This window comes from Scatophagus argus, chromosome 10 (genome assembly GCF_020382885.2).
Source record: "Scatophagus argus isolate fScaArg1 chromosome 10, fScaArg1.pri, whole genome shotgun sequence".
NCBI classification, from domain to species: Eukaryota; Metazoa; Chordata; class Actinopteri; family Scatophagidae; genus Scatophagus; species Scatophagus argus.
In genome coordinates this window covers 10,964,409-10,990,706 of record NC_058502.1, presented here as the reverse complement: position 1 = coordinate 10,990,706, position 26,298 = coordinate 10,964,409, and the positions used below count along the sequence as shown (strand labels likewise).

The window sequence follows — 26,298 nt, the reverse complement described above, 5'->3', positions numbered from 1 at the left end:
AAACCAGAGGGGGATATAAAGGGATATAACTCCACTGCTCCGCTGACAGCCGACCATTCCAAAGTCTTGAACTTGAATCAAATTACAGATTTTTCTGGCTTTGAACGTTATTGGAACCATTTGAGATAATGAAAGTACACTACTCAGCAAAATATGTAACATGGGTCTAGTTGTTTATCGACATTTTAATGTGGACGTGTTACATATTTTACAAGTATACTTTTTTTATTTGTAGTTATATTAAAGCAGTTACAGTGTTCAGGGATCACCGTTATCGGTCTAGATGGACCATTTCTTCCTTCTCAGTCTCGCTCGCCTTTCAGTGCTCTGCCTGCTCTGCTCTTTATTTTTAAGTTTAACCACACAGCGGGACCAAAAGATGACCCAGACTCAGCCTAAAGATGCAGGCAGAAAGAGACGCTTTGTTATAATTGAACTTATGAAGAAAAACATTCAGAGCAACTTTTGTTGAAGTCTTAAAAGAAAGCTTTTTGAATCTCAGTGCATGTTTTCTTTTGAAAACCAAATTACGTGGATTACAAGCACAGCTATTGTTTGCAAAGCATTTAACCTGGACAGCCATAAGCCTTTACTGAAGATAAGGTATTGTTTTTAATTTAGGGGCTTTATCACATGAGTAGAATTATCTATTTTTCTTTAATAGCAGTTTTGTATTTTTTTTATGCTAAACTCTTGGGGGACAGGTTGGGAGTGTGTGTGTGTGTGTTGGGGGGGCTTGATGTTGGGACAGATGGCATTTAGCTCTAGCTGTGCCGAGCTCAGTGGGACCCGAAGCTTAAGAGGTTAGGCCTGTCAAAACCACTCTGTTCATTCACTGCCTAACAAAGTGTGGACTGTCAGCCTGTTCCGTTTAATAAACTTAAGATTTTTCTTTTGTCAACGCCTGAGCAACACTTTGCAACTCGATGACCTGAATATCCCAACATGCGTCGAGGCTCAATAGAAAAGATGGCACCTCTGGCAAAAGACTTCCAAAATGTGTGGACATATGTCTGATTTGGTCAGTTTAACTGCAATAGCTGATAGTGTTTTGCTAATTAAACATAATCATACTGGGTCAAGAGTTTTTCTTTTTTTCTGCAAGATGTATGCGTGACCATGATGAATATGTGGACTTATTACATATAAAATTGTTTTGTTTGAATCCAGTGTCAAATTAGTCTTACAAAAAATTCAGTGACAAGATGCCATTAAGTTTCATGTGTATCTCAGTGCAAGAAATTTCAATATTTTAGACATTCTAATCTTTATTGTACAGTTTACAATGTAAACATAGACGGTAAACATTAGGAAAGAAAGGGGGATGACATGCGACAATGCTATTAGACTAAAATTAAACCAAGGTTGTGATGGACAAAAGTCTTAATCACCAGGATGCCACATACTCTGCATTTTTGTGCCACAATTTGAATGAAGTCCGCATAAAATGTAACCTTTTCAAAGAGTCATACTTCACCACAAGAGGGAGACATACTGTAACATGCAGAGGGATTCTCCACCACAGTGTACCCACACAGCACTGTACTGCTGATCTGCACTTAAAAACGCCTGGGGCGCAACAAATGCACAAGTTTGTCAGAATATATATGATTGTGCAGAATTGTTCATTAAAAATGTGTTTAATCTTGTCATTTCATCCACCCCCCCCCCCCCCACCCATCTCTCAATTTGTTTCAGTGTTTGTTGAGGTCAAAGGCTGAGGGCTGGTGAATGGTGACCCCAAGTGAGAGGCCTGGGTGACATCTGACCTCTAACTGGGTGTGCTGCTGACCCTAGAGGATACGGCTCAACAATGGGAGGCACGTGCCTTGGCCTTATCACCATGGTAACACAGGACCTTTTTGGAGTGGTATGGAGGTGGGGGGGTTAGGGTCAAAGCTTAGTCTTTATCCTGATCAGTGTTAACCGTCTGCTGCCAATTGACTCTTATGGATATCACGCGCATGTGTGTTAGGCTGACTGGATAATCTCTGCAGGCAACTGTGATGGTGTTTTATATTCTCACAATCACCTGGAGAGATTCTGCAGTTTGTCTTGGAAAAAACAACAACAACTCCGTAACACAAATCCCTGCGCCATGTCTGAATTTCATCTCCGTTCTCTGTGTTATGAACTATAGAAACTGTGAAGAATCATTTTTATCATCTGAGTAAACATTTAGTTTGTCATCTTAGTGTTTCCTGCAACACTTTAGGAGAGGACCAAATTGTTTACCAAAGGTTGGCTACCGTCTGCCTGCCTTAAAGTGGGATCAAAGAGGATTTCACACTCTAGCTTAAGGTAATGATTGTTGCATAATAGAAGAAATGCTGCCACGGGACACTTCTGCTTAATCTCTTTTTTTTTTTGCTTGACAGTTACAAGTCAAAACAGTTAGTGATTGTTTAAAAGAATAAAAGGGGGGAGGCCATTGAATTACAGTCTTAAATAAGGGCCAACAGGTGCAGTCCACCTGGGGGGGAAAAAAAGAAAAAAAGTGTCACACTTTATACTCTGCCTTTGATGCTGTACAAGCTGCACACTCAACCACAAATAACCAACACCACCCTGTGATCGTACAACCATCCTGCCGTCCCTCGCCTTCCCCCACCTACAAGTCAGCAAAAGACTTTTATGTACAAAACATTAGTCTTAAGTTTCAACGTAATATAATATCTGACACATCTGCATTTTTTTTTCTTTATTACTACTACCAATTTTTCTGGCTTTTGTCTGAGCTCTTTTCCCCACTCTTATCCCTCCACCACCTCTGATTTTCCTGCCTCATCTCCTTCTCCTTGTATTCTGCTGTGTTTTGGTGAAATCTCAGCTGGCAACTGTGAGTCGTTCACTAGCTGCTCTCACAATGGCCTCTGGGATTATGCTAAACACAGCGCCTCGGCTGCTCTCCCCATCGACCGGCGTCAGCAACGCCCTTTGGAGCTCGCAGGAAAAAAGATGGAGGGCTCTCAATGAAGATGTCACTACAATTACACAAGCGCGTTTCACAGACACCCTCTCTGTCTGCTCTTCCTCCTCTCGCATCCCCCTTCCCCACTTTTAAATTTTTTTTTTCGACAGTCTTTTGAAGTGCAGCTTCATCTCTTGCAGCTCTTTCATAATGCATGCCCATTTTGAATTTGCATGAATTCACTTTCCAGATGCTTCTGCTGCCATCTTGACTTACAATGATGTGTACTGTACAGTATTAGCTATTGTATCACCACAGGATGAAAAGAATAATAATGGCTTGTTTTGATGAGTTTGGGTTATTTTTGTATCACTCCTCTCACCATTAGGAGATGCATAAGGACTGAAATGTGTTTTAAAACTATTCAGCTTTTGTTGCCCCTGCGCTCGTGTTGGGGTGAAGGAAGAGCTTTCTGATGTGGATGATACTGCATCAGGAACTGATTGGCTGACGCTCAATAGCCAACAGTACCTGATGCATTGCCTTCAGCATCGAAAGAAACATCACAGCGTACAGCTCCTTTTCTGCTCTGAAAAATGTACTGCACTGGTGTGGGAGCCCTTTGCATGTAAGTTTTCATTTTGTATTGTTGAGATAATGAACAAAATTGTTGTGTGCGTTGGCTGGGGGATTAGGTAATAATGATCACAGAAGTTGTGAAACTCAAGGCTGTACTTATGTTAAAACAAGGGCCTATCTATCACTCTTACATTTAAGTGTATGTTCGTGCCATCTGGCGTATTATGTTCCCCTCATGTTCACTTTAAGTCCAAATGGGGCACCTGGTTCTGTTTGGAGGGGTCATATGTTAGTGTGCTTTTCTTGCAAGCTACACAATACTGTTTTTGCACAATGTCTAAATGTCCTGTATCAATCAGAGCAGCAGTGCTGTTGTAACATCAGTGAGAGAAGGATCATCTGCTCAGACTCAGTAACATTTCTGTGGAGACTTTCTCACACCTAGAGGTGCTCCCAGGGGGTTTTGGGCTTGAGTGGGGCACACCCACCTCGGCCTTGCCTCTGATTTGCAGGCTCGACTGTCTCATTTGGTTCCAGTGAGGAATAGGACCAGGGGGAATGTGCTCTCATCCTCTCTTTCATCAGCCTTGGATAAAGTCTTTTATTAATCTCTATAAACAGTTTCAAAACGGCTTTGATTAATCAGGTGCTTTATCTCCGTGTCTCTGCCTTTTTTGTGTGTGTGCATCTGTTGAATACCTTGCCAAGTCAAATAAACTTTTAGTCAAGAGTCGAGCCTTTTGCAGTTATTTTTTGGGTCATCTGTCATACCGGTTATTGGCATGTTCTATAATTTTTTCCTATTCCGTATTGTGTATTTGTCCATTCAGTCGTCATGTAAGCAGACATGAATATCCCCGCTGAAGGACCAGAACTCTGCTCTTAAATTTCCAGTTTAAATGTGTTTAACCCTGGTAAACTCTTACTGATTACAAGTTAAATACTCGCATTAAAAGTTAAACCCTGGATTTGTGTCTTGGAAGAGAAGATTCTGCTTTTCTTTTGCCAAATGTTTGAGGTTGACTGCACCTACAGGATATGGCACCGTGCAGTATTTATCTGCAATCCTGTCATCCACACCCTTTGAGGAAAGGTCAGAAGGTCAGCATTACAGGAGCTGCTGCCAAGCCCATCTCCATCCACTCATATCAGCAAGCTGCTGGCGCTCACACACACATTCACTTGCTGTCTCGTCACCCATGGGAAATCCAGGAAGCCATGCCAATTCCAGCAGATGTTCCTGAAGTGCAGGCATCTTGTAAACACCATGACATGTATTAGAGGGTTATGTAGTGCTTGCTGACAGAGGTCCTCAACACATGATTTGATTTTACCACCTGCTGCATACACATATTACACATATACACAGTCTGTGAAGTCCCTCACAGCAGGACAGGGCCGGCATGTTACAACCTTCAAAGTTATGGAGGTCCGTTCTTAAAATAACATTCAGAAACTGTGGACCAATAAAAAGGCAAATTGGGTATGACTGCAAATAGAGAGCTGCTGAAACCAAACAAAAATGATGTCAGTAGCACCCTGAACTCCCTGTTGGAACGTTAAGGGAACACTGATACAATAAGGACATTTTAAGAATCTATAACGTGTGTTATTGCATCTATAAATTTCTGGGTCAGTGTAAGCTAAAGCAATGATACAGAGGGAACCTTAACTGCGTTTACTCTGGTTTGGTTCTGTCAATACAATCAGACTGCTGTTGTTGATTTCTGAGCTTATACTTTTCCCACTGACAGCCCTTACTTCTGATGATTTTTTAAATCAGCAGTCATCAGTCTATAGAGGGAGCCACTGTAGCCTGCTGATCGTTTGCTCCACTCCGGTGAGAGACAAATCCGGAGCTCAACCTGCCCGGTACACCGCCCCCAGAATGTCATACTGTACGAGCCGCATGTTCATCACAAGTGCTGATTGCACTCCGACAACCATCTAAACTTCCGCGGCACAGTTTGTAGAATAAAGTCCAGCCTGCTGCTGAGCACACGGTCGGATTTGCAACAAAACACGAGCCGGAGACTGTTTTCTTCAGCACGCCAGGGGAGTTGGACATCCGCAGGTAATTACAGGTACGTCGCCAGGGCGCCATAGGATGACAAAGCTTCAGCATACGGCGCTCTGATCGGATAGCAGTAAAAACAACACACCGAGGAGCTGCTCAATGAGTGTGAATGTTGAAACTATTGAGTAAGAAATCTACTTGTCTGAGATGTGGTTCGCTTGTTTCAGGGAATTGTCCGGTAACAAGTGTTCTGTATTCTGAAACAAGGTAGAATCAAACAGCAATATTTGATCAGGCAGCTTGTTAAGTTGGACTTGTTTTGTACAAATACAGAATTTTAATCAACACGAGCTCTGCACGGCTGATTAACTTGTTCATTTTCCTGACAATGACTGACACACTGGGGCATGTTTACGCACGATCTTTACGCGTATTACGCACTAATCCTTTAGGAGAAAAACAGCAGAAAAACACTTCACTTAGTCGAAGTCGCAGATTTAGCTGGAGCGCTGCCAATGTAAACATCACGCCAGCAGCGGGAGATGTTGGGACTCGTTAAGCAATGCCATCAGTGATGTAATAACTGGTATTAAAACATGTAAGCTTGTCAAGCGAAAAATGATCTTGCACGCTCTATCCATTTGGTTCCTCTGCATCTTGTTACAGTGCTGCTCCGACGTTTGGTCGACATGCTCGGGATCTGCATTTGTCTTTGTGCGGTTTTCACACATGTCCTCTCTCAGGAGGCTGAGGAGCCCATCTCATACACAGTAAGTGAGAGATTTCTTTTTTTTTTTACCAACTAATGTTTTGTGTGTGTAGGTTAAACACAACCCAGCATGTTTGAGGTGTATTTTCATTTGGGAGAACTCGATTTTATTCATCATATGCTGTCACATGAGAGAACATCAAAGTATGACTGGTTTCATGGCAATTATTATCTGTTCTTCACAGTGCACAGAAGGGTATGAGTATGACAGAGTCAGAGAGCAGTGCAAAGGTGAGAAATGACAGATTGTATTAAATGTTAAGGAACTAATTAGAGTAATTCCAATGCATAAAATGTGATATTTTCTTCCCCCCTCTCTCTCTCTTTCTTTATTTCTCTCTGTTTTCCCTTCATCAGACATTGACGAGTGTGCCTTGTTAGATGACGCCTGCAAAGGAGGAATGCAGTGTATCAACCACTTTGGTGGATACCTCTGTCTCCCTAAGAGCGCCGTCATCTATATCAGTAAGGAGGATGAGCAGGTGCCCGTGCTGGACCCTGTCCCTCCTGTCCCACCAAGCCAGCCTCAGCTCCCAAGGGTGCTTCCAGGTGGCCAGAGGTTGTCTCAGTCCAGCAGGACCATCCGCTGTGCAACCGGGTTCACTGCAGATGAGCAGAACCTCTGCAGAGGTAAGATCAGCTGCACAAGCACTCTGCCCCGTCACTCTAAGTTCACCTGCAAGATCATACGAAGTGCCATCTTTAAAAACTAGCCTTTAATTTTTTACTGCTTTACTCTGATGCACAGTGACCGTTCCTCTTATCTCAGCAAGTGGGTGCTGACAAGCTCTTCTGGAGAGAAATTGGACTCTGTCAGCAGGAGCAGAGTCGTAACCACAAAATAGTTTCTAAGTGCAAAAGTAACGACTGCCACACTCTCCCTGAAAAGTTTTTTTTAAGATCTTCCAGAATATTAAAGATTTGACTTTGGCCTTCATGAGATTACACCCTAAAAATGTTGTTGCGGATTGGAATCGCACTGTGTTTCACTGCTGTATACTGGCAGAATTAAATGTAACAGTTGAGAAATGTTTTCTTTAATCTCCTGAATATCAGTAATATGCTTTTGTTATACTTGGCTAGATGAAGAATATGTCAGAGTGTGTCTCTGGCAAAGCTATGTAGGTATTTGGTAATTACTTGCTAACGACTTTAGAGCGTCAGTAAGGTGAACTGTTCATCCATCTGTCTGACGGTCGTCAACAACTAAACCATGTGTAGCTGCCAGATGTGATGCAAGCTTCTCGTTTTTTTTTTTTTTTTTCTCTCTGTGATGTCATGTTTTCTAAACTCTTTTGGTTGCTCGCAGCAATGATGTTTTTGGCCAGAGATCAGCTTCTTCCTAAAATACAAAAAAAATGTTGTTTTGGGTGTTGAGATCTTTTGCTTCGGGGGCAATCAATCAAGGAGATTTTATATTAGATTGTGGCAACGTCTGTGCTCGCATATAGGCTTTACACCAACAGCAGATGTTCTCTGAGTCTCAACCAGCGTGTGATTTTGGTAGCTGCGCAAGACTCTGGGTGTCATCTCGTATCTGATTGGGGGTCTTTGATCTTTCGAAATGGGGAGTGGTTTAAGATTTACTCTGTGTCTCACTAACACACACTGTCTCTCTCTCTCTCTCTCTCTCTCTCACACACACACACACACACACACAGATCGGCGACCTTCATTGCTGCTTTGTGCCAGATGTTCATAGCTCATAGTTCATAGAGGAGAATCTCTAATATTACTCGAAACCTCTTAGAGTTTTTTGTTGGTCTTGTGTGTCGGCCTGTGAGAGATCGTTTGGGGTTGGTTATGTAGAGTTAGCTGTATAAATATAATGCAAGACAAAGTGTATTACCATAAAGTACATGTGTTCAGTGGTTAGGAGCTCCTCTTGCCAATAGGCAGAGGCATGTGGTGAGTCTCGTGGTCACAGAGCTCCAGTGAAAGTAACAAATTTGATTTTACACCTGGGGCAAAGATATGTGTGAGGTGCTTTATGTGTTTCTTGAGTTGGAACCCAATTAGGTTTTATTACAGTGTAAAACATGGCACCATATCAGCTAAAGTAACCACATAAGCAAACTGGCATGGGTATAATACTTATTCATTCACTGGCGTGCCATTTCAGTGCATGGGCTAAACAAAGATAGGCTGTTACTGTCAGTGTTGTTGCTTTGAAATGGCTGAAGTTTTAACTGGAAGGCGTCTCGTGCCGTTTTGTGGGCGTATATTCATGCTTGTGATATAATCTTTATTTACATCAGTCTCTGGTTTCTCTGTCATTACCTTTAACTCGCTACAATGAGCCAATTGTTCTTGGACGCAGAATTTTCTTCTCTTTTCATGTTGTTCCACAGCGGCTGTTTTGCACAGCTACGTATCTTGCTAGCGAAGGAATTCCCATTAACTTTCGATGAGGGGAAACCTCAATGTATCAAATAGCGCTTACATCAGGCTCCTTCCCTGCTAACTCACCACTCTGTGGAGGGAACTTAGAGTGCCGAGTCAGGTAGGGTAAAGGGAAAGATGAAAGGCTGACACTGACTAAATAACCACAGAAGTGGCAGAGCACTGACCGAGAGCCAGCTTGTAGCAACGGCATGGGATGCTGCAGTTGAGATGTTTTGGTGACTTACTGCTGAGTGTGTGGCGAATAGCAGAGAGATCAGCTGAATCTTCTGGAATAAATGAAGCCATTTTTCCAAAGCACAACTTAAATAGTTGAAAAATGAGTTTCTAAAGCAAACAGCTTCTCTTACTTTTCTTTGTGCCGATTAAAAGAGAATCTAACCACAAATTATACACTTCACCCTGATATTTTTGCTTTCAAATGTAGTTTTAATATTCGTTCCCATGGGGATAACTAGTTGTAAACTGGCAGTAAAGCCCCTCAGCCCTGAGTGTGAGCTTAAGTATGTGTTGTTACAGTGACACATGGGAGAAGCTGGCGCCCTACTTCAGCCTGGCCACACAAACTGCATGTGCGACAGCTTAATGATGCCTCGCATTTCCATGACCTCCCCCCAGCCTCCAAACATACACACATACATACTTACTATGTTTACCACCGGGAGATACCTACAAATGGCTTGTTGTACTCTTGTGTATGCATATTAACTCTTGCTTTCAGCAGAGGTGAGATCACCTCCTCTTACAAATGAAAGTTGTCCATCAAAAATAGTCGAATCAGTCATTAAATCTGCTGAAAAGTGGAAAGCAGCTCGTAGCTTCTCGTTACAGTGGAGCACTGTGAGTATGCCCTCATGGTTTTGAAAGACTAACTTAACTGTACTTCCAGTGACTTCAGGTGTATAATGTTGGGCACAATCTTGTCATATTTAACACTTTGTGTGTTCTATTGTTCCTCACAGATCTTGACTTTATATACTTTAGTTGCTTCCTATTAATTTTTCATTTAAAACAGATACACTACAGTACAGGACATGAAAGGACATGCCACTCCTGTTTACCTGTCTGGTTTGTTGAGGTCAGGTATGCCATATTACCATCTACACACCTGACTAATTTCAGCTACGTCTGGGCACTCTTCACCTGCAGTGGCTGGAAACCTTTCCTTAATATGTTCTATTAATTCTGTTAAGCCCTGTGTGACAGAGAACTTGTGTGCTTTTCCGAACAAGGCTGAGTGCGTGCAATAACATTTTTCCACGCAGATGCAATGCACTTGGGAGGAATATCTCTGGAATGTCTGCCGTGGTTGTTTTTTCCGTTTGCTCCCATCTTTTGTGATGGTAGGAATTACTCACCACCTTGACAGATAAGCGTCGGATCGATCTGCAAGGAGCAGGAATGCAGAGAGCAGAACAAGCAGAGGGAGCCCGGTGATTTCAAAGCTCAACATGATGCTGCTTCATGATTTGACCTTTAGACCCTATACTTTACAGCTCCACTTGTTGTTGTCTCATCCTGATATTTGCACTGGAAGAGGCAAGCCCCAACCACCGGTCTTTGCTGCTCCACAGACGATGTAGAAAGATGTGACGATGCACAGAGAGCCTTTGCAGTTTTTCAGGAAATTCCTTCAGATGTTATCTTGTCAGTGTTTGTTTATCCCAAGCATCTATCAAATACAAGCAACACAGATTTCTTGTTATACAGAGAAGAAAGACTTCAGCACGGAGGTAAATGCGATACAGGATGTAAAATTAAAACATTCTGAAGTGATTTTGTTGCTTGACAGGAGGAAGTGGGATCAAACGCAAAGCTTTTGCTTGATGAAAACTGACCCACTTTGTTTAGGATTACTCAAAGAAAAAGACACCTGAGGCACACCTTTGTGCCTGCTGAACCCTTCTATTATCAGCTAAGCTCTCTGCTTCCACCTGCTCTCAGACTGATGGTTTGCACAGTCCTGCATTGGTATGTCTTCACTATGGGATTGTCCGTGTGCCCTATGATTTTACTGTCCAGCTCATTGCACCTGTTACACCACAGTTTCAACTGTAACAACTAGTCTTGCAACGCTGAGCCTTTGAATTGTAGATGCTTTCAAGGGATGGCAGCGCTTGCCGGTCTGTCAACCCACAACAGATAGTTTGATCGATTACCATGAATTGTGGCATTCATGCCTTGCTCAGGATAAAACTGTGAAAACTTTGGCCATCCTAAGACTATTATTTTTCACATTTTGTAATAATTTGGTTTATGGGCCAAAAACCTGCAAAACGAGGAATACTTTTATCAGTCTCAGCTATGCTTTGTGCCTATTAGCAAAAGTTAGTATCAGACTAAGCTATGATGGTGGACATGGTAATCTTTTGACCTGCTATATATCAGCAGTCACTGGGTTTATGTTAGCATACACCCAACAACCAATGCCCCATTAGCATTTAGCTCAAGTATAGCCTCACAGAGCTGTTAGCACAGCTGTAGCTCTTGTTATTAAGTGTCTACTATTTTTTGTTATATTTATCCGTTGAATACTTTTCTCACTTCATGTTGAAATAATAACTGTTTATCCCATATGCGATATTTGCACAGTTGTAAGTAAGTAACTTGCAAGTCACAGTTCTATGTGATTTCTTTTAACGGCAAGTTGACAGGATTGAAGTCAATTAGAGTTTGATAGATAAGAGACAATAAGTAGCAGTACAGAAATGCTAAAAATATATTTGCGGAAATTTTGAAACAGATTATTACACACTCCGACCACCAGAGAGCACTGAAAAGTTTATTTTTTAACTCTAAAATGTCCCTCTCAGTATCTCGGTCATGACTCTCTAGTATAACAAAGTGTAGAGGGTCCAAAAAATTATTCTTGTTCATGTTGTGTGTCTATGTTAAAATAAATATCAGTGGATAAAGAGTCGGTATCTCCCTCAAACATCCATTATTGGTCATGTTTTAAAGTCAGTCCCAGTAAAACAACATTTCTGAGATTTCTGGCTGTCAGAACTCACTTTCCAGTTCAAAATTGTGCCAAAAAACCCTGTTGATGTTGCAACTCCTCAGCTGCTGATAAAGAAGTTTCAACCTCTTTAAAACTTGAATAATAATGGATGTTTTTTTGACATCACAGTCTTCATGGCAATTTGTTTTTAATCTCTTCATCTTAACCAAGAAATCAAGAGTAAAACAGCTATTACTCAAACAACTTCAGCACTAACATCCTTAAGCAAAACCAGAACATTACATGAGGAATCTTAAAATAAATTTCAGTGAATGACTTCCAACCTTCCTGTGTTTTAATGATCATACCACAGTGACAGTATTTTATCAGCTTCCTAACACTGCCAGAGAGGACTAGAAGATCTTTTAAGGGCTGTGAATGTAGTCTGCCCATCCTGCAGGCAGCCCCTCTTCTGGCCTGTGCAGTGTTACTGTACGACATGCTGTTATTGCTTGTGGTTTGCCGTTGGCTCCTCTCTGCCATCGTCGATGTGATGGCAGAGAGGAGCCAAGGGGGAAGCAGCTTTGCTGTGCCTCCTCGGCATAAGTGCTTAATGTTGTTGTTATTATTCTCCCTGAGGTCGGTGCCTGTCCAACTGCCAGCTGCTTCCTCCTCTGATGTGCTTACATGTGTTGCTCTTTCCGTTTACCTCATGATGGAAAGGGACGCTGTGCTGCTATAAATCAACGCTGCGCTCAGCTGGTTGACACTCACATGCAATGTCAGGGTCCGTGTTTCTCACAGTTTCACCTTTTTTTTTTTTTTTTGATTCATATTATCACACGTTTGACACCATTGGCCACATTTTCGGCCTCTTTGTTTCCAGATCTCATGCCTTCCATGCCGCAGATTTTAAAGGCTATAAATGACTCCTGCCTGACTACTGACATGTCAGGTAGTGAAGAGCGATTGATCCTCTTCACACTGAATAGAAGGAGAGTTGCTCAGCACTTCTTTTTTCTAGATGTTTTCAGAGTAACAGGAAGGATTATTATTGGCCAGGAATGTAGCTGGCACCCTGGACGGACTTTCAAGAATGTCAAGACTCTGCCCGACCTTTAGAAGAGTGTGGAACAAACTCACAAATCAGTTAGTAAGTGTCAGCATGACTAAAACTCCTGTTCCTCCTGAACAATGAGAGGGGGAATCTTGGGAGTGGTGCAAATAGCAGGAGCATAGAAATATTTCATGCCCTAATACGGATGGAAATACACAGAATATACTGAGTGTCTTGAGTCCTTTTATTTTTTTTTATCTGCTTTGTGTTTAGACTTGATTTGAAAGAGAGACACTACCACTCCCATTTGTCCAGAGGTTGTGTTCATCCCGGTGATAGCTGCATTTCACACTGCATTGGAGAGAGAATAACACACAAATGAAATAATGTGCAGTGCAGTCCTTGCTTGGAGCGCTAATATTAAGGTGTTATAAGGTTAAGCAAAACCGAACGCTCAGGGGCTGGTGTGTGACATGCTAATAAATTTGAAGTTGTGAAATTTTATGGGCTATTAACATCGCACATCTTGCCCCCTGCTTTCCCAAAGATTGAATTATCCAATAATCAGAGGGAAACAGAGATGCTGTCCAACAGCAGGATGGCTCCAACTGTTCTTTGGAACAGCTCCTGCTTTCCATTGCAGTGGTTCAGTGAAAACAAGACTAAATGCTCTCAAGTGATAATTACAACAAGCCCTATCATGTCAGTATAAATCAGGAGCAAATAACACAATGTTCTGAATTCAGGCCAAACAATTTTTGGTCCCCGTTTTGGACACATGGACACATAAGCTTTTTGTTTGCTTGTTTGTTTGTTTTTTTTATTATTATTTTGCACGCCCTAAGACACATGCAAACACACCAAACATACATCTCTTCTTAGTGTATCAGTCCATTCTGTAAAACACTGTAACCTTTGCAAAAAGGCCCTTTAATGTTTGAGCTCCTCAAACACTACCTCTCATGCGCACACACACCCACACACACACACACACACACTCACATTCTTTGAGCTGCCGCCATCCCCGTTACTCCCCCAACTCCCACAAGGCATTTAGAATTAATCTCCCTGAAAAGCAAGGAGTTTTTAACTCTGACATCACATATGCACACACGGCCATAAATCTAACTTCAAATCTTAAAAAGCCCTTTTTTGTTTAAAAAAAAAAAAGCCTCCACCCTTTCTCCTCATTCTTTCCTTCCACTCTTCTGCTGGACAGCCTTATCTTTCCCTGTGATGTTACAGCAGGCTCGCTCTGAGAGGAAACTTGTAAGCTGTGTTAAATAAGTTAAAAAAAAAAATCTGACCTCAGAGAACAGAGTCACTTCTCCCCACACGCAACACATCATCACACTTGATGGCTTGTTGCAGTAAAATATGTTTTCCTGTGTAAACTATATGGATTGGGCTGCATGTGGTAAGCTGTGGCGGCTTTATGGGACGTGTGAGCCAGCCAGCGTGAGATGCCCTCCCACACCACCCGCACACACACACACACACACGTGTACACTTGCACACACAAACTTCTGTGGCACTTTGTATTGGCAGCTTCTTAAAGGTTTAGTGGCAAAGTAGCAGTTACCACAAGATATTCCCGTGAATGAAACGCTGGATTGCATTCAGCACATATGCTTTTATTTTGAGCTCTTCAAGCTTTCTCGAAGGGAGCAAGGATGACTCTGACTTTTCCATACACAGAAGTTCTAAGGAAGCATCACTGCATTGTCAGCCATGTGCAATTACTTCTTCCCGTAACAGGTCATGGTCTCTGCAGCTTATGTAGGAGAGGGGCCTCTTGTGTGATGATTCACATAGTGTCCCAAAATAGCCAAAGCACTCTGCTAAACAGTGGCAGAAATGTCAGATTCCAGGTAATTCACCTGATTCTGGTTGGCAGCAATCGCCCAATACTGGAGCAAATGCTGCCATCAGGACTTGATTCATAGCTTGAGTCTTGAAGCCATATGTGGACCAGCACTAGCATAGATTTTGACCTCAGTTTAGCCCTGAACAAAGTCAGATGTGATAACTGAAATTGGTGAAATTCTTCTGCCTATCTGTGCTGCCACTAATCCTGTCCAAGAACGTAACTGCTTACACCAGTGGATTGTCCACAGTTCAACCAGTGACAGCTGTACAGAAATAAAAACAAAATCAAAATCAAACAAAGACAAAACAAACTTACCTATTAATAAACATTCTATGTGTTACTACCTTAACTAATGTTAATTAATGTATCCTTATTGTAAAGCATTACCAATAACCTTTTTCAGCTGATTAAATGACGTTTAGCCACACTAGCGGTGTGACTCCAGCACTGACACTGTCGGCTGATCAAAAATGTTTCAACACCAGTTTAATCAATTGCTAATTAGTGCTAATTAGCCAAAGTTATTGAATTAATGCACTAAATTAAAGTGGTAAACATTGTAAACATTGCACTTGCTAGACATCAGACTATTTTATCAGAGATCAGGAGTCTCAGGCTTGTCTGAATCTACAGCCAGAAGGCAGGACATTTCCAGTCTCAATGAATCATCAAATACCTCCAGTAAGTAGGCGTGGTCATGATTCATGGGGACTTGATCTGGCTTTTACTGTCTCCTGATTATTTGTTGACATTGGTCTTGCTGCATAGGATTTCACTTCCAGTTTTTTTCGCTGACAAACACAACACTGTTATTCTTCAAATCAGAGTGGGAGGCAGGCCTCCCTAGGGGGCCTCCAAACAGTTTCAGGGGCGGTTCAGTGGATAGAAGTGATAAAATACTACATTAGTTATTGAATTAGTTATCAAACATCACATAGAACAGCCTAAATGTGGTTTGGTTAAAGAGATGCAATATTTTTGTGGAATTTCACTGTTTCCCCTTTCTCAGAGTCAGACACTAATAAATGCTTGAGGACAAACCTTTTCTATGTATGTGGTGTAGTCTGAAGTTATATCAAACAGCAATATTAGGTTATCTTGCATGTCTTTGGGATTAAATAGCATAGTCAGGATCCAAGAGGCATCCAGGAGTTTCCCTTAGCACATAAACTAAGGAGGGGATGACAAGACGTCTTTTTTCAAGCTTTGTATGAGGCGAGGCCCACGGAAACCACAGTGCAGTATTAACTAACTTCTGTGTTGTTGTCCTCAGCCATCAACCTAAAACCTTCTGTTCAGCTACTGCACTGATATGTGTTGTGTTGTTTTGCCTCTTTATGTTTAGTATGAATTTAAAAGTGATCTACCGTGTTTTATTGACTTGAACCACAAACTGACAGAAAGGCTCTGATGCACCAGGACTTTTAAAAACATAAAGCCTTTAGTGATGTTACAAGTGGGTCAGTAACTTATGGTCTGATGTATTTCTGGAATTCAAGCATTCGGCTTCTCGCAGACACCACATGCTGGATGCGCATGCACTTTCCCAGATGATTTTCAAGCCACATCAGAGCGTAGATTTTCCAGAACAACACTGCTTTTATCTTTGTCCTCCACTAAGCGAATCAGTGTGCAACAGACCTTGTCTGTGCATTCCTTCTTGCATGTAGTTCGCACCTGTTGTCTTTCAGGTACGCCTTTTGATAAGCCCTGCTTTTGTCCCTAATGTAGTGAGTCCACCTTATCACTGTGGCCTCACAAAGTGGAGCACATTTCAGCCCCCTTCTTTTAAGAAGTGAGGACAAATTACCTTCATTCCACCTTCTGGTGCATCAGCCAGTTTCTCTCCGGCACCAGTCTACTGCATGGTGGAGGTTATGGGACTGGCATAAAGGGCATTCGAGGCCCTCAGGGAAGGGCTTGATCCTTTCCAGCTGAGACCACATTGCACGAGACATTTCCAGGTGAACATCATTTCAAATTATTTATGCGACAGCAAGTTTCCTGTACTCATTTTGAATTGATTTGTCTATTTTATATCCTTGATCTCTATTAATAGGGGCTCCACGACTGTGATTATTATTATCATTATTATTGTTATTACTTTTTGTCTTCTGAACTATTTGTCTTGGGTGTTTTGACTGCATCTGGACCCTGTAGGAGGGTAACACAGTCAGATCTGTCAAATGCAGCACAGTCAGCAAGAAAGGACTGAGTGCATCTTTAGTTCTTCTGACTATTGTTAGGCTACACGTGTGCCAAATCACAATGCAGTTATAGCACCCCCTCCTCCTTTCCAGTGCATGCGTGTGGTATTGAGTGTAACTGTCTGTCATGCTGTTAAACTGATGCCCACTGGCTGTCTGCATATGATGGGTTGTGTCAGACCACCCAAGAGGACTGCTGGTGGGCCCATGGAGATGAGAGTATACAGTATGGGTGTATTTGTAGTGCGTGTGTGGGAGAAAGGGAAAAAGATAGAGGTTCAGAAAAAAAGTGGGTGGGGTTATAATGAGAAAAATCTTTTTGAAGAAGCTCTGGCTCCAAGCAATCAAAACTTGAAAATGTGTTTGTAGGATCAACTCAGGGAGAATCTTTCCACTGCTGTGCCGCTTATTGTAACCCAGGCTGAAAAATTTAAATTTCTCCCGAAAACTTATCTAACAATCTGAGTAGAAAAGGTTTGTAAATGTAAATTTCCTACACTTCTGCACCACCAAACGTCTTTCATGAAGTCCTCAGCCTCCTGCACCAGTCTAGATTAGTGTCAAGAACAGTGTACAATAGGGTAGGTCAGGACAGGAAATGATTTTTAGAAGAATGGCTTTTCATAGCGGCACGGTGGTGCAGTGCACTGTCGCCTCATAGCAAGAGGGTTCCAGGTTCGAATCCCGGTCTGGGCCCTTCTATGTGGAGTTTGCATGTTCTCCCTGTGCCTGCGTGGGTTTTCTCCGGGTACTCCGGCTTCCTCCCACAATACCAAAAACATGCACATTAGGTTAATTGGCTACTCTAAATTGCCCCTAGGTGTGAGTGTGAGAGTGTGTGGTTGTCTGTCTTTGTGTGTTGGCCCTGCGATTGACTGGCGACCAGTCCAGGGTGTACCCCGCCTCTCGCCCGTAGTCAGCTGGGATAGGCTCCAGCCCCCCCCGCGACCCTGACGGATAAGCGGTATAGAAAATGGATGGATGGCTTTTCATATTTTAAATTAGATTTTTAAAGCAACTGAGCCTAAACCTTAAATTGGCTGTAGGATATCACTGGCCAGTAATGGGCCCTTTGGGTCTTTTATCTTAATGAACATCCCCTCTCCATAGCCAAATCCTGTCCAGTCAGCAAGCCAACATTAGGAAGGACAGGCTGGCAGAGTTAGCTAACATTGTCTCACAAATCAATTCCATGACAGTATAATCCTACTTTTAGCTAATGTAAAATTTGGGTGGAATCACTGGGCCAAGTGCTCCTGCCTGGATTGACAGACTGTGCTTGACAGCTAAAGCCCATTGTGGTACATGATCAACAAGTATTTTTTGCAATAAAAATGTTTCAGTTGATTTGGGAATCTTTCTGGCAGGAGATTTGTGTCTTTAGGTTTCTTATACTTACACCACACTACTTGTTGTCATGTTTTCTATTAATGATGGGGTGAGAGATAGAGAGTGAATGTGTTAATGTGAGAGAGCGAGGTGCTGTGGTAGAAAGCACATGATTTATCAGTTGAGCTTTTTCTCTCTTTCACACACACACACACACACACACACACTTCCTCTTTCAAAAAGCTGTCCTGTTAGCAGAAGATAAGATCTGTGTTTTCCCCCCTCACCCAGAGCTGCTGAATCAAAGCCCTCTTTATTTAATCGCCTGCTCTCTGTGAGAACATGTGTGTTTGCGTCCGTGTGTGATGTGATGGTGTCAGTGATCACAGATTTAACTGTCTGTGGAAAACAGCACATCACAGAGTGCATACAGTACATATATCCAGGCGTATTGACTGGCTTTTCTGCATTCAGTAGGCGTTTACCTGGTGTAGCTTCGTCTCACTGTGCGTTTTTATGTGTTTATCACAGACATAGATGAATGTGCAACAGGTAGACACACTTGTGGCCCTGAGCAGACATGCTACAACACGAGAGGCTCCTACACCTGCCAGTGTCCTCCAGGCTACCAGAGGAACGGAGACCACTGTGTGGGTGAGTCACACACTCTTTCCTCTTGCTTTAGTCCCATGATTAAAACTACCCTCAAGCTTTTGAAAAGGTTGTTGTTGCATCGTCTTTTTGATATATCTTACCTCCCATATCTTTTTGACTGTCCTGTACGTGTGTGTGTGTGTGTGTGTGTGTGTTTGCTTCCCTGCAGACAGAGATGAGTGTACCCTGACCCACTACTGCATGCACAGGTGTGTGAACACACAGGGCTCATACTACTGTGAGTGCAACGTGGGTCACAAGTTGGCCAGCAACAACCACAGCTGTATTGGTAAGTCACTGAAAAGCCATGTGTAGTCCTGCGTCTGTGGGTGCTCGTGGCTACAACATGGAGTTATAAAAACATTTTGCTTCAAGGATTTGTTATTCTGACATAGCTTCTCAGACATTTTGTGTCAGTGTGGATTTCCTCCTGGTCTGCTCAGCTGTCAGGCGGATTTTTAATAGATTTGCGCACTGATACTTTCATTGTCAATGCATATGGCAAAAGTGTTGTAATAATAATCTGTAAAGTGAACAAATCAGTAAGTAAACAAAAGAGCAACAAGTGGAATTCATTAAACATACATGAATACAATGGCATTATTAAATAAACTTAAAACAGATGCAAGGCAGGTGAAATCATCTCATCTCAAGTCTTGTGTTAACACCTTTAATATCTCATCCCTCATTTCTCTGAGGATGCAGATATTTTCAGATCAGGAATGGCTATAGTAAAAGAAATTGTCCATAAGCTTTTGTTTCACCATGCAAGCTGAACCCACACAGCAAATCTCCTGCTGAAGTCTAAGGAAGTTGTTGAAAATGTGCTGCGATAGATTGGAGAGCCGTTTATCTCTGAAACATATTTAGAAATCCAACCATCAAGCTGGCTCCCAGCTATGCTGAAACATGTGTGTTTGTGCTGAATGTGTGCATACTGTAAGTGAGCGCATGTGTCTTACAGCCTCCCTTTGACCTGTTTTGGGAAAGCCAAATTCCACCTTCCCTATAGAAAATACATGAAACTGTTATGATGAATATTATTTATACTCACTGTGCTTTCTTGGTGACAAATGCTACAAAAATAAGTTCCAAGTTGTGATAAACCAGAATCATCTGTATTATATCCACATAAAAAACATCCCTTTTTGTTCCAGATGTGAATGAATGTGATGTGCAGAGTCCCTGTCAGCACCACTGCTACAACCTGATTGGCTCCTTCCTCTGCCAATGTGACCAGGGCTATGAGCTGGCACAAGATACGGTCTCATGCCAAGGTGGAAACACGCACACACACACACACACACGGAAACACATTCATTCATACATACACAGGTATACAGTGGCAGATAATTACATGTTTGTAATCAAAAACCAAAAATTAGATTCACATGCTTTAGTGTGCACTGCCTTACATTCAGTATCTATTTGTGTGTGTGTGTGTGTCTGTGCAGACATTGATGAATGTAGCTTCTCCAGCTACATGTGTCAGTACCAGTGTATAAACAGCCCAGGAAGTTACTCCTGTGAGTGTCCAGAGGGATATCAGCTCCAGGGAAACAGGTTGTGTCAAGGTACCAAAGTCCTCCTTTTTCCTTTCATTGGCCTTTTTTTTATCCCCTCTTTTATTTATTTATTTATTTATTTATCTATCTATCTATCATATCCTCCTCTCTGTTTTCACACACAACAAAGTTCCCAAGTAAGTCCTCTTCTCTCTCCCTCCCTCCCTCCCTTCCTCCTCTTCCTCCACTCTTTGAAGATAACTTTTAAGAGGAACTTGATCATTCCTGCTGTCACTCACTATTCTACTTCTCAAGCAGGGCATGGAAGCCACTCTCAGCCAGTACTGTCATGGAAAGAATGCAGAGGTTAGGCAACACAAACACACAGCAACTTTGTGTTGCCCTGCTAAGCCACCTCTGTGAATTTATATGCATGACGATGGTTTCTTGAAGTGGATTTATTTGAAGCTCCGGCGCTTGCTCAAAGGGTGAGCTGTTATTTTTTCCTCTCCCCCTCGGTCAGGTGCAGGCTTTATAGGGGGAGCCATGAATCCGGCCAGTTGTGTCAGAGGGTCCTTTTGGTGATGAATCCAGGTTGCTGTGCCAGAAATAGCCCTGTGGTTTGGAGCACGTTTGATGGGGTTATTTTCATGGTACTGCAAGGAAAAAGCTGCAGTTAGGCCTGTGTGGGGTTGCATTGGGGGCTTCCCTTGACTGCAGATCCGCAGACTTCCCTCTTGTGTTTCTTTGCACCTCCACAGCTGCTGAAAATGCAGCTACAGCCCTAAAACACTATTCCCAAACTGTACATGTCCTGAACATGAACTTTGTTTTCACAGCTCTGTTTCATGAAGCATTTAGAGTTTGTGTGTTTTGGAAGTGGGGGATACTAATATTGTCATCCAGCTATTTTTGTCTATTGAGTACTTCTCTTTTTCTCTCTCTGTCGTTCTGCCAATCACCAGACATAAATGAGTGTGAGACAGGGACCCATAACTGCCAAGATGATGAAATGTGCTGGAACTATTACGGAGGCTTCCGCTGTTATCCCAGAAACCCCTGCGAGACGCCTTACACCAAAACCTCTGAAAAGTCAGTAAACATCATCCACTTCTTTTGTTTCACTATCATCAGTGGTGCCACAGGGATTGTCACAGTTGTTGTGTGTTTGCAGTCGCTGTATCTGCCGATCTCAGGCTGAGTGCCAGGGTCTCCCACCTTCAATTGTCTATAAATACATGAGCATCCAGTCGGACCGGACTGTACCAGCGGACATCTTCCAGATTCAGGCCACTAACATCTATGCCAACACACACAACACCTTCAGAATCAAAGCTGGGAATGAGGGAGGAGAGTTTTTCCTGCGAGTAAGTAGAATTTTTGGTGTTATATGAAAAGCTGGGGGAGGGTGTAACATGGCTATGATTAAATACTAAACTGTTAACAGTGTTGTGATGTTGTCAAACTCAGCGGTTTCAAGCTTAATCCATTAAATTACTCACATATTCACACTATTATTATCCCCCTGACTCCACGTCCTACAATTACCAGACCTGATATTTTATCACCATATGGCACTTGCAGCACAGTAGTTACAGTTTTTTTGTGTCACTTTTCCAAGATATTGTTTGACACTAAGCAAACATGGCTAAGCCATGCTAGTGGCTCCTTTAGGCTGCACATAGGTGCTTATTTAAGCTAAATGCTAACATCACCATCTTAACATGCTTGCAATGGAAATGCTAACATTCTCCTGTATATTGTGTACCATTGTGTGACCTTGTGAGCATGTAACATTTGTTAAGCAGTGCTTAACAAATGTTACAAACAGTGCTGAGCAGTGCGCAAAGTACAGTTGAAGCTGATGGGAAAGTCATTAGTTTTGAAGGTTTTTGTTAAAAAATAACAACAAACAACAACAACAAAAAAACCCCAATGTCCTCCATAATTTTTTTCATAAAGTTCACCCTGGTGATAGTGGTATGTGGAAAGTCAGGGGGTCACCAAAGGTAAAAAATCAACCTGAGGGGAACAAGAATGTCTGTAGCCATTGCCTGCCTTCTTTAAAAGCTATGCCTCTGTAATGTCTAAGAACTACTGCAGTATATGGTAGAAATTGTAAAATGTTTTGTAATAAATCTGCATTCATATTGACTTATGATATTTTCTTGCAGCGCTCCAGCAATGTGAGTGCCATGCTGGTGCTAACCAAGCCTCTTACAGGCCCCAGGGAGTACATCGTGGACCTGGAGATGGTCACTCACCATCTGACCATGAACTACCGGTCCAGCTCACTGCTGCGGCTCACCGTCATAGTCGGGCCCTATGCCTTCTGAGCACCATAATCCCAGCAGCCCGCATAAGTCTGGTTCAGCAAACATAGCATTGTAACACAGCAGATACCTGTATCAGCATAACAAACAGTACATTTTCATACAATACAAGCATACAACATATAACATAGGCTGTGCCAGAGTCATACAGCAGAACATCAGTTCCAATAGGCTTGCTCATGACAAATCAACCCAGGCTGTAATGTGACCACTGGGCATCTTTTCCTCTCTAGGTGCAAGGGAAGCATTGTGATGAAGGTTTTCAGTGTTAAGCAACAGCATTAACATAAAAAAAAAATCTTTAAAGTTGAGATATTCTTCAATTTAAGTGCCTTAATTGGACATAGGAAATACCCTGGATGCGGTATTTTCACCTGGAATGGTTGTTAGCTGCTTCCATACTGGGAACAAAGCAGTGGCAGTCAGGAAAAGAAGCCTAGTGGACACACATCCTAACTGTGATGAATTTCTTTTGATGCAGCAGTACCTACATTTATCACTTTGTTGACCAGAACTGCTTATCGTAACCTGTGTGCATCACTGAAGCACACTGTTGTAGTAAATGGGGGGGGGGGGGGGATCACATTTTCTATATAAATGTACATGATAAATGTCCAATATGAGCAGCTTTTGATACAAAAATAATTTACAAATCTTGTAAATCACAGCTTCTGTTGATAAATGTTGTAGTGGTTAGTTCTTCTGCGCCACACTGTTTGTGCAAGTTTCTGTATAGTTTTACTCATGAGTAATAATTTCCAGAGAAGTTCAGAAGTGTGAAGGGAGGGAATTTGCCTGAGTTGAGAGAGTACTAAAACTTTGCATGACAACAGGCTTGATGCTCATAGGCTTTACTCACAGGAGTTAAGTCATGTACATACCGAGTTAACAAATCAGTGTACGTGGATGTTTATCTGACTGTGTGTGTGTGTGTGTGTCTGGCTTTGTTTACTGTATGCATGCAAGTAGAAGTGTGAAACACAGAGGGAGAGAAAGGGAAAGAGTGAGAAAGAGCTTGTTCTCTGCCCCGGGTCTGGTGAATGTGCCTGAGCTGTTTATGCATTTCTGTGATGCCATCCCTTCAGCCCTCGGTCACAGAGGCAATTACAAGAGATTTTTGAACTCGAGAGCACCCGCAGGAAATGACGGCTTTCGTAACACACCTTGGCCAATTGACCGCTCACCGGTGCCACAGTAACTCTCCAGAGGAACAGCTGGGCTTTCTAAAGTCGCTCCCAGTCAGTAAGTCACACTGGCACCAGGCTGCCTTACGTGATAAACATAATTACAGTGCTTTGACCTGTAACTGGTTCATGTGTGACACAGAGGATTATTAAAGTGTTAATTCAATGTCACCACACTTTTTGGCAGCATGAGAAATCTTTCACTACCTGCTTTTATGACCCCTGCTCTGGCTTATTGCTGAAATACTATACACTGTTGACACACAGCACCAAAAACCACATTGAAAAGCAGCATGTTGTCACCACTCTAAGTGTATTAAACTATCTGTCTTTGTTTTTATGTGGTTTCAGCAGTGATCATGCCATAGTGCCTTAGAGGTATAATAAATTGAACACTAATCTTATCATTCATGCTGTCAAGACTGTTGGATTCCTTCACTGAAATGCCTTAAAGTCTTTCTCTTCTATTTAAAATATATTTTGTCATATGTACCTTGTATTGATTGTACTCTGAAGAGCAAAAGTTATATTGTTGAATAAAATATGATGGATAAAAGGGTCTTGGTTGTCCTCTTTTTTTGTATCTGAGAGAGTAGAGGAACAGCAACAAATACTGATTTGCTGACTGATCATAAGAAACGCCACTCGGCACTGTTGCACTGTGTACCAAAGTGAACAAGATCTGACTTCATGTATTGTATAATGGAAAATGCAGCGGTTGTGTGAAATGCTCCGCTGCTCTTCCCATGCTTTTGGGAAAACGTGAGGATGATTTCATCTGAACATAACAATGATAAATGCAGTGAACATGATTCCCCAGCCATCATATATATCTTAGTTAAAGAGGTCCAGAGGGGATATAGTAGTATAGTATGTTGAGTCAGTGTGCGTGTGCTCAGGGGTAAATGTGAAGACTGTACACACACACAACATATTCAGATCTGAAATTAGTTGGGAGTGGTTTTATGGTAAGTTGTTACTCAATCATTTTGTTGTCTAGAGCTTTAGCCAGAGCAGTGTTGGGACGTGTAAGATGATACATGATGTGTCATTGCTCCCCTAACACCATCTTCAGCGCACCACTCACTGGAGCTCTCTGTTTTTGCTGTCCATGCATGATTCAACCCCCAGGAGAAAATATTGCTCACCCACATTTTTTCTGTGACTCAATCATGAGCTTCATAAGGAGAGCAACATTTCAGGTTCTTGATTAATACTCCACTCAGGGTCTCGGTGAAGATAATTAACTTAATCTCCCTGTATATAGCCAGACATTTCATTAATCATTGTTAGATTTTTTTAAACAGATCAAAGCCCAAGTCATTGGCTGAGGATCACAGAAAAGAAAAAAGTCATGAAAGTTCAGTAAGTTGAATGTTTAAATGTTTGTTACTCTCTGTCACCTCTTTACCACAATACCCTTGTGATGCAGTAACTGTACTCTACACTTTTTCTTTCATTGTTTATATATATGTATATATATATATATATATATATATATATTTAGACACTCAAGCTTGTCAAAAAGTAAGTGGATATTTAAGATTCGGGGAATGTAGTGTAACATCATGCGTGAAGATGATAAGTTGGTGGAGGATTAGCTGAATTCTGTGCAATCTCAGGGCATCAATCTGGACGGCGGGTTTTCTCTTTTTTTATTCCTGTTAGGGAAGAAGTACAGTACACCTGCATTACAAATAGATATTGCCCACAGGGCCAGATTAAATAATTAGGAGGGCCTTATGAAGAAATGAGTTGTGGGGCCTGACTGATCCCCACTCAGAAATTTAATTTCTCTGTAATGAGTCTGGGGTAGCTTGACTGAGTGCAGTTTTATTCATGACAATTCACTGGGTCCTCAGGATTAGGTAGACTACTTATGTCAGTATTACCTTAAGATACCCAATTTATTGCGTTAATTTGGGGGGTAAATGCAAATAATTTTGCAATTAATTCAGTAATTGCAAAATAACTTGCTGTAAACTTAGCACTTAAATCAAAATTACAATGCTAACATGCAATGAAAATTTTAACATGTTGATGTTCAGCAGCTGTAAATGTTTACCACGTGCTTACCATATTAGTTTAGCATGCTAACATTTGCTAAATAGCACCAAACAAATAACTGAGGCTGATGCGACTGTCACTAGTTTCGCAGGTATTCATAAACCAAAGCAGTGGGCAAATTAAAATTCGGCCAGATGATCGTGCTAAATGTTCAGTTAAGCCATCATCAAAGTGATTACAATTCATGTTACGGGGACTACGACACACTGGCAATCCATACAATAGATGTACAGGCATTTTATTCAACATGACACAATAGAGGAAAATGTCATAGTATCAAAGCGTTCATGAAAAAATTTCATGGTAATCCATCCATCCAGAAAAAGTTGGGGCACGTCAGTTGCATTTATCCCCTGGGGAACACGACTGCATCTGTAAAAATTTCATTTTCAATTTAGTCCATGGTGAAACAGTCTTCATGGCACAACAGAACTACATTAATTTAGAGATTCACTGGCTTCAGATTTATCCA

At 41.9% G+C, this 26,298-nt stretch overlaps 1 protein-coding gene across 2 annotated transcripts; it reads left to right on the top strand.

Annotated features, from left to right (window-relative positions):
• The first annotated feature begins 5,349 nt into the window (after positions 1-5,349).
• efemp1 (EGF containing fibulin extracellular matrix protein 1) lies at positions 5,350-24,318 on the top strand. 2 transcript variants are annotated; one of them, XM_046402452.1, is made up of 11 exons: positions 5,350-5,564; positions 6,174-6,277; positions 6,462-6,507; positions 6,634-6,906; positions 18,615-18,737; positions 18,907-19,026; positions 19,895-20,014; positions 20,192-20,311; positions 21,208-21,334; positions 21,417-21,609; positions 22,417-24,318. In XM_046402452.1, the coding sequence occupies exons 2-11, from the start codon at positions 6,197-6,199 to the stop codon at positions 22,576-22,578; spliced, it is 1,365 nt and encodes a 454-aa protein (XP_046258408.1). In that variant the 5' UTR covers positions 5,350-5,564; positions 6,174-6,196; the 3' UTR covers positions 22,579-24,318. The 2 variants fall into 2 exon arrangements, with proteins under 2 accessions (XP_046258408.1, XP_046258407.1); XM_046402451.1 differs by having other exon boundaries at positions 5,350-5,574.
• Positions 24,319-26,298: the final 1,980 nt, after the last annotated feature.